Below are 13665 nucleotides of genomic sequence, written 5' to 3'. Positions count from 1 at the left end.
TGCATAGGCAAATATTTGGATTTGCCCAAAATACTAATTTACTATATAATACTACAGTACTTACAATAGAATTCTGTAGTATACTGTAAAATACTACACTGTAGTATCCCTCGCGTGTTTAGTACTTACCAGGAATGTTGTAGTATACTGTAGACTATTATAGTAAAAACGACAGTATTATCTGCAAAAGGACATTGTAGTAAATACTACAGTAATGTCTGCAAAAACACTACAGTAAATACTAAAGTATATTACAATCCGCAAAAACACTACATTAATTACTATAGTATATACTACCGTTTCCTTTTACTATAGTATTTATACTATAGTTAACTCTAAATACTACAGCATACTACAGTAAATACTGTAGTATAGGATCCCAGATTGAGTGCACACTGTCATGAAACCTCATTGAAGTGACTAGACACACTCTGCAACATGAGACCCGCTCGCATTTCACATGATCAACATACACTGTGTGTGTACTGTACAGTGTGACCATTGTCCCTTTGAGACTAGCCAGACAGTGACCTCAGCCATTTGCACATATCACAATATGATAATTTAACACATGGTCAAATGATGACTCACTGATGGCTGAACAAACATGTCACTGAATGGTGGCTTTTAATGCTGGTGACTGCACTCTGCTACTGTGGAGAAGAATTGAGGAAGTATAAAACTCTGTGACCTGACTCGAGCCATTGTTCTCCTCCTGGTAGCAGAGCTGGCCTGGCCTCCACCCCCATGCTTGGTTGCATAACACGGAGTCAGCCCAAAGCGTCCACTCAGCGAACACAATAAGCAATCCAATACTAGTGGCGCTCTGTGTGGGCATTGTCTTGTCTTCTTAATTGCCGTGTGACACATCAAAGCAATGTGTTAGGTTCTCCAGTTATTCTATAAGCACTCTGGCTCATTTCAAATGCACTCCCCTACTAATTTATATGGACAGTGAAGCTAAAATATTTTATTTGGCTCTATATTCCAGCATTTTGGATTTGAGATCAAATATTTTTGGGAGTAGACAGTACAGAATGTCACCTTTTTATTTTAGGGTATTTTCATACAGACAGTACCGGCCAAATATATTGGCACCCTTTCACTTTTCTTAAATAATTCTCTATTTCTTCTCAAATAAATTGAAAATGTAAAAACACTATAGTTCTCCACACCTTGTTATTCAATTTTCAACAATATTTTTGTAAACTTAAAGGGAAATGTCACTGCTGTTCTATTTCACCATATGTCCATTTCATATGTTATTAACATACCATGTGTGTCATAAAAATTGCAACACGCAAATAGGAGCGTTTCTGCATCTCACTGGTTTTTAACAGGCCGTCGACATGTTCTGGTTGTTAGCAAACCACAATATCCAGAATTCATAGCGATTTCAGGACGTGCAGAAATATCAAAATGTCTGTGTTTGTAGCCAGCACTTCCCGCCAGAGGATTTCGAAACTGATGGGGTTTCCAGGTGGTCGGACGTTAAAGTGATGCTATTCCATTGATTTGCCCTTTCAATTCAAAGAGGAAGGCTTGCGATCAGCCAACATCAATCAGTGCAGCAGAAAAGAAGTCAAGCTGAGGTAAAGGGAGCTAACGTTACCTAGCTAACTAGCTAGCAAACTACATGTGTTTATCTAAACCAAAATCTAGCTAGCTAGCTTTCATAATACACTGGCTAAACATTCCAAAGCAAATCAATGTAAATAGCCAGCTGTTATCTGGCGACGTGATTTGAAACGTTGCATTGTGAGCTTCATTAGGTTAATTTAGCTAGCTACAGCCTACTGGACTGTATCTAACCGTTAACTAGTTACCGATCTAACTACCACAGAGGCTAACGTGATAATGTGTTTATAGAATCCGAGCCCATCTGCAGCAGCATCAAGCTCAGCACCAGGAACTATTGTAAGTCACCTTTGCTAAATCTTTCCATGACTCCATGATGAGCAAATACATATACTGGAGCTAGGCATAAACATGTTCTGTGTCTTGTTGTTATATAAGCTACAACTTCTACTGTAGTTTTCTATATATTATGGCGGCTTAGCTGATTGTTCATGTTTGAAAATGGAAAAAGGAGATATTAGGTGTTTGTGACTGACTGATGTCTGTTGGGGGGGGGGGGGGGGGGGTGTGTGAAGGTTAATATGCATGATCTATTGACATAAGGGGTGTGGGTATTGATGGGGACAAAGTAGTAAAATGTTGACTAATCACAGACTACTGTGTGTCCTACAGACTAACTCTGCTACTGATGACGATGAACTTAACACCAGCTTTAGTAGTACAGAGCCCGTAGACCCATTGGATGAAAGCTTTCAGACGGGAACAAGCTCAACATCATCTGACTCGGAAACAAGCCAGGACGGCCAAAGGCATTTATGAAAGCACAAATACCCTCTTGAGAAAACAATATCACCAATACACTAAATTGTCTACAAGCCAAGTGCTCCTCAAACTTGTCGTACCCTTGTAGTCAGTTCTTTGAGAGGGGTTGTTAGTCTATACTCTTCTAGCCTATTCACTCCATTGTTGGCAGTGATTGTCTACTCAACAGCACAACTGTGGGTGCTCATACACAACAATACACAACTAGACTGTCTACATGTCAAGCCCCCCCCCCCCCTCAAACATTTCACATCTGTTAGCAGCCCATCTCAAAGCCCCATTATTGACTCCTGAGTATAACAAAACACACACCAGTCTACTGTTACATGTTTTGTTTACCGATTAACATGGTTTATTTTATGATTATACATCCTCATGATCAGTCGTCATGTCTTTCCAGGATACTTACAGTACAAACAATTATTCTGCAAGAGGTCAAAGAAGTGGGTGGTGAAGAAAGTGCAGAAGCCCAGAACCCACCACTTCAGGGAGACGCTTATCCACCTGGTTGTAGAGTGCAGAAAATAACAGACTGTTGTCTACAAGAAGCCAGACTCACAGCTCCCCAAACCCTGCCAACATTGCCACAGCGACAAAGCCTGCTAAACCACCTGACATTACCCAACAGTAGAAGAGGTGCACCAGCTGAAGAACATTCTGGAAGCTGCTTGGAACATTCAACCAGCACCCATATTCAGTTAGACTGTTTTAGTATAATATAGAATACCTAGTATGTTCAACTGCCTTGTGGTATAGATATTGCTGCCTCTCAAAAGTTTGTACACACCTACACATTTTCGACATTGTAGAATAATTGTGAAGACATAAAATATGTAATAACACATGGAATTATGTAGTAACCAAAAAAGCGTTTAAAAAAAAATCAAAATATATTCTATATTTGAGATTCTTCAAAGTAGCCACCCTTTGCCTTGATGACAGCTTTGCACACTCTTGGCATTCTCTCAACCAGCTTCATGAGGAATGCTTTTCCAACTGTCTTGATGGAGTTCCCACATATGCTGAGCACTTGTTGGCTGCATTTTCTTCACTCTGCGGTCCAACTCATCCCAGACCATCTCAATTAGTTTGAGGTCGGGTGATTGTGGAGGCCAGGTCATCTGATGCAGCACTCCATCACTCTCCTTGGTCAAATAGCCCTACACAGCCTGATGGTGTGTTGGGTCATTGTCCTGTTGAAAAACAAATGATAGTCCCACTAAGCGAAACCAGAAGGGATGGCATATCGCTGCAAAATGCTGTGGTAGCCATGCTGGTTAAGTGTGCCTTGAATTCTAAATAAATCGCAGATTGTGTCACCAGCAAAGCACCACCACACCTCCTCCTTCATGCTTCACGGTGGGAACTACACATACTACTACATGAGGTAGTCACCTGGAATGCATTTCAATTAACAGGTGTGCCTTGTTAAAAGTTAATTTATGGAATTTCTTAATGTGTTTGATACAATCAGTTGTGTTGTGACAAGGTAGGGGTGGTATACAGAAGATAGCCCTATTTGGTAAAAGACCAAGTCCATATGGCAACGAACAGCTGAAATAAGCAAAGAGAAACAACAGTCCATCATTACTTTAAGACATGAAGGTCAGTCAATCTGGAAAATTTCAAGAACTTTGAACGTTTCTTCAAGTGTAATTGCGAAAACCTTGAAGCGCTGTGATGAAACTGGCTCTCGTGAGGAAAGGAATGGAAGACCCAGAGTTACCTCTGCTGCAGTGGATAAGTTCATTAGAGTTACCAGCCTCAGAAATTGCAGCCCAAATAAATCCTTCCCAGAGTTCCTGTAACAGACACATCTCAACATCAACTGTTCAGAGGAGACTGTGTGAATCAGGACTTCATGGTCAAATTGCTGCAAAGAAACCAGTACTAAAGGACACCAATAAGTAGAAGATACTTGTTTGGGCTAAGAAACACAAGCAATGGACATTAGACCGATGGAGATCTGTCCTTTTGGTCTGATGAGTCCAGATTTGAGATTGTTCCAACCTCTGTGTCTTTGTGAGATGAAGAGTAGGTGAATGGATAATCTCTGCATGTGTGGTTCCCCACCTTGAAGCATGGAGGAGGTGTGGTGGTGCTTTGTTGGTGACACGGTCTGTAATTTATTTAGAATTCAAGGCACACTTAACCAGCATAGCTACCACAGCATTTTGCAGCAATATGTCATTCCATCTGGTGTGATCTTAGTGGGACTATCATTTGTTTTTCAACAGGACAATGACCCAACACACCTTCAGGCTGTGTAAGGCTATTTGACCAAGAAGGAGAGCTGCATCAGATGACCTGGCCTCCACAATCACCCGACCTCAACCCAATTGAGATGGTTTGGGATGAGTTGGACCGCAGAGTGAAGGAAAAGCAGCCAACAAGTGCTCAGCATATGTGGGAACTCCTTCAAGACTGTTGGAAAAGCATTCCTCATGACGCTGGTTGAGAGAAGGCTAAGAGTGTGCAAAGCTGTCGTCTAATTCTAATTTGAAGACTAAAATATATTTGGATTTGTCAAACACTTTTTTGGTTACATGATTCCATATGTTTCTTTTTTCATTCAAGAAAAACTTGAGTGAGTAGGTGTGTCCAAGCTTTTGACTGGTACTGTGTATAATGATGTTTTATATAATATTCTTTACAAGTGTACTGACAAGTGACTAAATGATTCCCGCTGCATCAGAAACCAATAGTGTTGACTTCAACTTCTGGATCAATGCATTGTGATGTTCATGAAATGTATTTGGATAAACTAGTGTTGTGACGTTGCTATCATTTGTCACGCTGGTATAAAGGATTTGGAGACAGGCACAGGAATACACAATAGCAGTTTTTAATACACCCAAAACAAACAGGTATACAAAAACACTGGGCTGTATCCAAACAAAAGAGCGAGGGTAAACCTCGTTGAACGTCACGGGACGATCTCCGTAATACACACTGTATATAGCACGCAGCATAACAGCTGCACCAACGCATAGGCACTCACACAACCAATGGACATGGGAACAATAACCGACAAAAGACAGAGGGAACAGAGGGCACATATATAACATACTAATTGGGGGAAATGGGAAGCAGGTGTGTGTAATCAGACAAGACAGGTCTGGGTTGAGGATAGTGAAGCCTAGAAAGCCGGTGACGTAGACCTCCGGAACTGGTGAACAGAATGAGGAGCAGTGCTGGAGGGATCCGTGACATCATTAATGTGTTTGACAGTTATTTTATCAAATCAATTAACTACGTTTAATTATTACAATGACTAAATTCATCATGTAACAATTTGTGATCTTTGGGCACCATGGGAAAAGTTATTTAACGAGTTCCTATCTCCCGACTAAACTCTAAAGATATAAATATCTCTTGCATCAGTCACAGTCAATTCATTCATTCTTATTTACCTCATCAGTCTCATTCTGAATGTCGAATAATCCGTTAAATCTGCACAAACCCTATTCTCCATGATGAATCAGCTTACACAAATTGGCTTAATTATTTATTTACTAACTAATGAAATAATCACACAGAAATACATAAACATGGCCTCCCGAGTGGCGCGGTGGTGCTAGCTGTTTCATTAGAGATTCTGGGTTCGAGTCCAGGCTCTGTTGCAGCCGATCGCGACCAGGAGACCCATGGGGCGGCACACAATTGGCCCAGCATCGTCCGGGTTAGAGGAGGATTTGGCCGGCAGGGATGTCCTTGTCCCACTGCGCACTAGCGACTCCTGTGGTGGTCCGGGGGCAGTGCATGCTGACAAGGTCGCCAGGTGCACGGTGTTTCCTTGGACACATTGGTGTGGCTGGCTTCCGGGTTAAGTGGGCATTGTGTCAAGAAGCAGGGCGGCTTGGTTGGGTTTTGTTTCAGAGGACGCATGGCTCTCGACCTTCGCCCGAGTCCATATGGAAGTTGCAGCGATGAGAAAAAGACTGCAACTACCAATTGGGGAGAAAACTGGGGGGAAAAACAATAAATAAATAAACAATAGAAGGATAGATTATACAGTGATTATTAACATGATGCAATGAAAAATCCCTATTGGTCTAACCCGATATGACGGTTTGTTACACAATGAAAGGGGGTGGAAGAAAGTGCAAGAGGAGGAGAGACGCTTATCATAAGTATGGATATTTAGCACCCCAACAACTGCTCATTCGGATTTAAAAATGCAAGGTACATATTTACGCTTGTATGTCTTTATCGTCTCGCCCTGTTGAAAGCGCCCGATCAGTCTGTGGAGTCAGTCGATAGAAAGTCTCTGTGTAAGTGTCTGGTTGTCCACCATGTATTTTGTAGTTGAAGCCTCTTGGTCTCGGAGTGTCTGTTATAACGGATCTTCCAGAGGTGTACCACGTGGTGTTCAGCAGTCCTTGTCCTTCGCTCTGTTTGCTTAGAATAGATAACCACCTATAGTGGTGAGAGGAAATTGTTCTTTGTCTCTCGTCTTTGGTCGAGTTTCCTAGGCTAACCGTGCATAAACAGCTGCAGACTATATGACCCTGTGTAGTCTTCTTCTTCTTCGAGAGAGAGAGAGTTTCAGAGGGTCTTGCCATTTTCTGGTGTTGTAGTCTTTAAACCATTTTGTAACGTGTTCAGCTCGCGCTGCACGTATACGAGTCTTTAGCTTTAAACCATTTGTGACGTCCGGCTGGTCTAATTGGTTGATTATTCAGGGTACAGCTAAGACCACTGTCCACACCGGCAGCAAACCAGCATGTTTTGGTCTCTAGAGATTCCAATTTGCACCATTTCAAACGAGTGCATGATCCTCACGTTCTCTGGTCTAATGTAAATTTCGTTAGGAGTCCTTTTATAAACACTTGGAGAAAAAGGACGTTCCCTCCTTTTGTCATAATGTCTGTGCTCACATGGGCGTGTTTACTGACTGGGTAAAACTTTACATGAAAGACAAGTCTCATTTAGAAGGCTAAAATCATATTTCATCTTCTCACAAATAGTTTCATATTTAATCATATAAGTTCCACAGCATTTAGATGTAAATCTGATAACTGGGACAAATACATTTGTAGAGTTACCATTATTTGGTTATACAGTTCTTAATTATATCACAAAACAACAACTTATTTGACATGATTATTGTTTAGAGCCCCACCAACCATTTCCCACATTATTTACATTAGAAATATTGTTTCAATTACCAACCTTTTGATGTTTACAGACAGACATGAAACACTACAGGTAATCTAGTAAAAAAAACATAGAATTCATGTATAAGAAAAACAGGGAATCAGCCTCAAAATCCTTCATCAATGATTTAAAAACACCAATCAGGACAAGTTCTTCAAGTTTAAAAGTATTTTGTAAGGCGTTCCAAGCAGATAGGACGTAAAAGACCTTTTACCAAATTCAGTTCAGACATTTTTAACAGTTAGCAGGATAAAGTCCTGCGAACGAAGAGAGTACCCACCACTTTTCTGAACAATAAAAATGGCCAAATAAAATGGCCCCAAAATGTCTTTCTAAATAAAAGTATACCAGTGACTGAGCCTACGATCGACAAGAAAAGGCCAGTCAACCCTGGTATATAAAGTGTGGTGATGTGTGAGGGTAAATTTCTAACACAACCAAAACAAACTGCAAATGCATCCAACAAGTTTATAGAGTTACAAGCAAGCTTGATGTGGTCATTGCGTACTAGGAATATGAAACTTTTGAATATTTTAATACACTAAGTTAATTTTCTCAAATACTTATGATACCTTCAAATGGGGGGACTAGATACATAAAGTGCTTTCATTTCTAAATGGTAAAACATATGTATGAAAATACCCTCAAATAAAAAGTGACATTCTGTCACCTTTTCATATAAAACATTTAATCTCAAATCCAAAATACTGGCGTATAGAGCCAAATTTAACGTTTTAGCTTCACTGTCCAAATAAATACAGTGCCTTCGGAAAGTATTCAGACCCCTTGATTCTCCCCCAAATTTTTTTACGTTACAGCCTTATTCCAAAATGTAATAAAAAAAAAGTTTTACCTCATCAGTCTACACACAATACCGCATAATGACAAAGCAAAAACATGTTTTTAGAAATGTTTGGTAATATATATATATATATATATATCTATATATAGTTTTATATATATATATATATATATATATATAAAACTATCACATTTACATAAGTATTCAGACCCTTTACTCAGTACTTTGTTGAAGCACCTTTGGCAGCAATTACAGCATTGAGTCTTCTTGGGTATGACGCTACAAGCTTGGTACACCTGTATTTGGGGAGTTTCTCCCATTCTTCTCTGCAGATCCTCTCAAGCTCTGTCAGGTTGGATGGGGAGCATTGCTGCACAGCTATTTTCATGTCTCTCCAGAGTTATTCGATTGGGTTGAAGTCCGTGCTTTGGCTGGGACACTCAAGGACATTCAGAGACTTGTCCCGAAGCCACTCCTGCGTTGTCTTGGCTGTGTGCTTAGGGTTGTTGTCCTGTTGGAAGGTGAACCTTCAGCCCAGTCTGAGGTCCTGAACACTCTGGAGCAGGTTTTCATCAAGGATCTCTCTGTACTTTGCTCCGTTCATCTTTGCCTCAATCCTGACTAGTCTCCCAGTCCCTGCCACTGAAAAACATCCCCACATCATGATGCTGCCACCACCATGCTTCACCGTAGGGATGGTTCCAGGTTTCCTCCAGATGTGACGCTTGGCATTCAGGCCAAAGAGTTCAATCATGTTTTCATCAGACCAGAGAATCTTGTTCCTCGTGGTCTGGGAGTTTTTAGGTGCCTTTTGGCAAACTCCAAGCGGGCTGTCATGTGCCTTTACTGAGGAGTGGCTTCCGTCTGGCCATTCTACCATAAAGGCCTGATTGGTGGAGTGCTGCAGAGATGTTTGTCCTTCTGGAAGATTCTCCCATCTCCACAGAGGAACTTTAGAGCTCTGTTAGAGTGATCATCGGGTTCTTGGTCACCTCCCTGACCAAGGCCCTTCTCCCCCGATTGCTCTTTTTGGTCGGGCAGCCAGCTCTGGGAAGAGTTTTGGTGGTTCCAAACTTCTTCCATTTAAGAATGATAAAGGCCACTGTGTTTTTGGGGAACTTCAATGCTGCAGAATGTTTTTGGTACCCTTCGCCAGATCTGTGCTTCGACATAATCCTGTCTCTGAGCTCTACGGACAATTCCTTCAACCTCATGGCATGGTTTTTGCTCTGACATGCACTCTCAGCTGTGGGACCTTATATAGACAGGTGTGTGCCTTTCCAAATCATGTCCAATCAATTGAATTTACCACAGATGGACTCCAATCAAGTTGTATAAACATCTGAAGGATGATCAATGGAAACCTGAGCTCAATTTCGAGTCTCATAGCAAAGGGTCTGATTACTTATAAGGTATTTTTTAAATGTATTTTTGTAGATTGCTGAGGAAAAAGTTTTACTCCTTTTCTCCCCAATTCCGTGGTATCCAATTGTTTAGTAGCAACTATCTTGTCTCATCGCTACAACTCCCGTATGGGCTCAGGAGAGACGAAGGTTGAAAGTCATCCAATACACAACCCAATCAAGCCGCACTGCTTCTTAACACAGCGCCATCCAACCCGGAAGCCAGCCACACCAATGTGTCGGAGGAAACACCATGCACCTGGCAACCTTGGTTAGCGCGCACTGCGCCCGGCCCGCCACAAGAGTTGCTGGTGCGTGATGAGGCAAGGATTTCCCTACCGGCCAGACCCTGCCTAACCCGGAAGACGCTAGGCCAATTGTGCGTCGCACCACAGACCTCCCGGTCGCGGCCGGTTACGACAGAGCCTGGGCGCGAACCCAGAGTCTCTGGTGGCCCTTAACCACTGCGCCACCCTGGAATTATTTTTTTTAATCCATTTTAGAATTAGGCTGTAACCTAACAAAATGTGGAAAACGTCAAGGGGTCTGAATACGTTCCAAAGGCGATGTACATAGGGGAGTGTCAGGGTTGTAGATTCTATGAAGTGTATGGATATTGCAATTGAGCCCATGTAGTTTAAGCCATGGACAAATTCCAGTTTGACTTTTATACCCCTTCCATCCTCCAGGGAGAGAGCTCTACGTCCCCGCCCCCGACCCGCACGGTCAGCCCGCCATCAGTCAAGCCCATGTCCCCGCCACCTGCTGCCAGCGCCACTTCGCCACCCACCACCCCCAGCCCGGTTGGCACTGGCACGCCCCGGACCCTCTCCACCTCTCAGAGCAGCGAGCAGCTCCTCAATGGGAATGGCAGCGGAGCAGCGTCGGCATCTAGCCTGATGGGTCAGACCAGGAAGGGTAGCCTGGCGGACGTGGAGGCCCTCGTGCCCACACACGATGAGCAGGGCCGGGCCATCCCCGAGTGGAAGAGGCAGGTCATGGTACGCAAGCTCCAGGTCAAGATGCAGGAGGAGGAAGAACACAAACGCAAGGTAGGCATGAATGGGAGGGGGTGTGAGAGAAAGATAGAAGTCCAAGTGTGATGAGAAACATTCACAGTTTCAGCTCTCCTTTTTGTGCTGCTGTCACAGAACTGGTGCTCGGGGGAATACCACGGTCAAACGTGGTTAAAAGGGATTGAAAGCACAAGGAGGATGGCTGAAATGTGGGTTGGTGTGCGATTTTGGTGGGTTGGTTTTGTTTGAACGCATGCTCAAGCCTTTGCTGTGTCTTTTGAAAGAGCTTGATATGGCCACCACTGCATGTCAGAATATGGTATATGGATTATATTCCTTAAAGGGAACTAAGTTTGGTTTGAGTAAGAACATTATAGTTGTAGTGCTTCTGATGTTTTATGGGTGTTGCAGTATCTGATGGCTGAGTTTATAATCTGAATTGATTGTTCATTTTAGAATCTGTTTAGAAGTAGGCAGGTTGTAGTGAGATGGTTTGAGGACTTCTACACGAGCAGTCTACTTTCAGTCATTACTTTTACGTTTGAATATACAGTGCCTTCGGAAAGTATTCAAACTCCTTGACATTTTTCATATTTTGTTCTCTTAAAGCCTTATTCTATTTTTTATTTTATTTTTTTATTTCCTCTCATAAATCTACACACAATACCCCATAATGACAAAGCAAAAACAGGTGTTTAAAAATGTTTGCAAATGTGTTACAAATAAAAAACGGAACTATTACATATACATAAGTATTCAGACCCTTTACCTAGTACTTTGTTGTAGCGATTACAGCCTTGAGTCTTCTTGGGTATGACGCTACAAGCTTGACACAACTGTATTTGGGGATTTTCTCCCATTCTTCTCTGCAGATCCTCTCAAGCTCTGTCAGGTTGGATGCGGAGCGTTGCTGCACAGCTATTTTCAGGTCTCTCCAGAGCTGTTCGATCGGGTTCAAGTCAGGGCTCTGGCTGGGCCACTCAAGGACATTCAGAGAGTTGTCCCCAAGCCACTCCTGCGTTGTTTTGGCTGTGTGCTTAGGGTCATTGTCCTGTTGGAAGGTGAACCAGTCTGAGGTCCTGAGCGCTCTGGGGCAGGTTTTCATCAAGGATATCGCTGTACTTTGCTCCGTTCATCTTTTCCTCGATCCTGACTAGTCTCCCTGTCCCTTCTGCTGAAAAACATCGCCATAGCATGATGCTGCCACCACCATGCTTTACTGTTGTGATGTTCCCAGGTTTTCTCCAGATGTGACGCTTGGCATTCAGGCCAAAGAGTTAAATCTTGGTTTCATCAGACCAATCTTGTCTCTCATGGTCGGTGAGTCTTTAGGTGCCTTTTGGCAAACTCCAAGCGGGCTGTCATGTGCCTTTACTGAGGAGTGGCTTCCGTCTGGCCACTCTACCATAAAGGCCTGATTTGGTGGAGTGCTGCAGAGATGGTTGTCCTTCTGCAAGGTTCTCCCATCTCCACAGAGGAACTCTAGAGCTCTGTCAGAGTGACCATCGGGTTCTTGGTCACCTCACTGACCAAGGCCCTTCTCCCCCAATTGCTCAGTTTGGCCGGGCGGCCAGCTCTAGGAGAAGTCTTGGTGATTCTAAACTTCTTCCATTTAAGAATTATGGAGGCCACTGTGTTCTTGGGAACCTTCAATGCTGCAGACATTTTTGGTACCCTTCGCCAGATCTGTGCTGCGACACAATCCTGTCTCTGAGCTCTACGGACAATTTCTTCAACCTCATGGCTTGGTTTTTGCTCTGACATGCACTGTCTACTATGGGACCTTATATAGACAGGTGTGTGCCTTTCCACATCATGTCCAATCAATTAAATTTACCAAAGATGGACTTCAGTCAAGTTGTAGAAACATCTCAAGGATGATCAATGTAAACAGGATGCACATGAGCTCAATTTCGAGTCTGATGCTTATGTAAATAAGTATTTCTGTTTTGTTTTTTTAAGTCTAAAAACTTGTTTTCGCTTTGTCAATATGGGGTATTGTGTGTAGATTGCTGAGGATTTCTTGTTATTTAATCCATGTTAGAATAAGGCTGTAACTTTTAAAAAATCAAGGGGTCTGAATTCTTTCACTGTACATGTTTTGTTATTAGATGAACAACAATCCTTTTCAGAGGTTATGTTTTAAGTCTTGTTATGTGTCAATAAGTTAGTATGTGTTGTCAAAGTCTCTGGTCTGTGCCCTTAGTATCGGCTACTATTACCTGTGGGAGCTTGGACATAAATGATTCTTCACAATGGCAGCAGTTTTATCGTAATACAATTAAAAACATGAATAATTGATTGACATGTTAGAACTGTGCATGTATTCCCCATGGCGAATGTCTTTAAAGCAGTTTGAGGGATTCTTTGCTCTTGTCCCTCTTTTAGAACTATTGATAATAGGAAACTTGCAACTTTTGACTTGCAACCAGTCAAAAGTTTGGACACACCTACTCATTCTAGTTTTTCTTTATTTTTACTATTTTCTACATTGTAGAATAATAGTGAAAACATCACTATGAAATAACACATGGAATCATGTATTAACCAAAAAAGTGTTAAACAAATCCAAATATATTTAAAAAATGTGTGATTCTTCAAAGAAGCCACCCTTTGCCTTGATGACAGCTTTGCACACTTGGAATTCTCTCAACCATCTTCATGAGGTAGTGACCTGGAATGCATTTCAATTAACAGGTGTGCCTTGTTAAAAGATAATTTGTGGAATTTCTTTCCTTCTTAATGCGTTTGAGCCAGAAGATAGCCCAATTTGGTAAAAGAGCAAGTCCATATTATGGTAAGAATAGCTCAAATAAGCAAAGAAAAACAACAGCCCATCAAGACATGAAGGTCAGTCAATCTGGGACATTTCAAGAACTTTTAA

General features: G+C 42.1%; 1 protein-coding gene and 1 long non-coding RNA gene across 3 annotated transcripts in view; both read left to right on the top strand.

The window, feature by feature from the left end:
• espn (espin) overlaps positions 1–13665 on the top strand; it is a 100869-nt gene that overhangs the window by 71837 nt on the left and 15367 nt on the right. For both annotated transcript variants that reach the window (XM_090184372.1, XM_090184373.1), the window contains one exon: positions 10455–10817. In XM_090184372.1, coding sequence (XP_090040498.1) covers positions 10455–10817 — 363 coding nt within the window. The remainder of the gene's footprint in view (positions 1–10454; positions 10818–13665) is intronic.
• Positions 1462–2634, top strand: LOC149981238 (uncharacterized). The gene is made up of 3 exons (XR_016483288.1): positions 1462–1592; positions 1870–1917; positions 2251–2634. It is a non-coding gene; the product is annotated as an uncharacterized LOC149981238 (long non-coding RNA).

The sequence above is a fragment of the Oncorhynchus mykiss genome, chromosome 9, assembly GCF_057628025.1.
Source record: "Oncorhynchus mykiss isolate SJ-2025 chromosome 9, ASM5762802v1, whole genome shotgun sequence".
Taxonomy (NCBI): domain Eukaryota; kingdom Metazoa; phylum Chordata; class Actinopteri; order Salmoniformes; family Salmonidae; genus Oncorhynchus; species Oncorhynchus mykiss.
The sequence above is the reverse complement of the archived record's forward strand: the minus strand, read 5'-3'. Positions and strand labels throughout refer to the sequence as shown.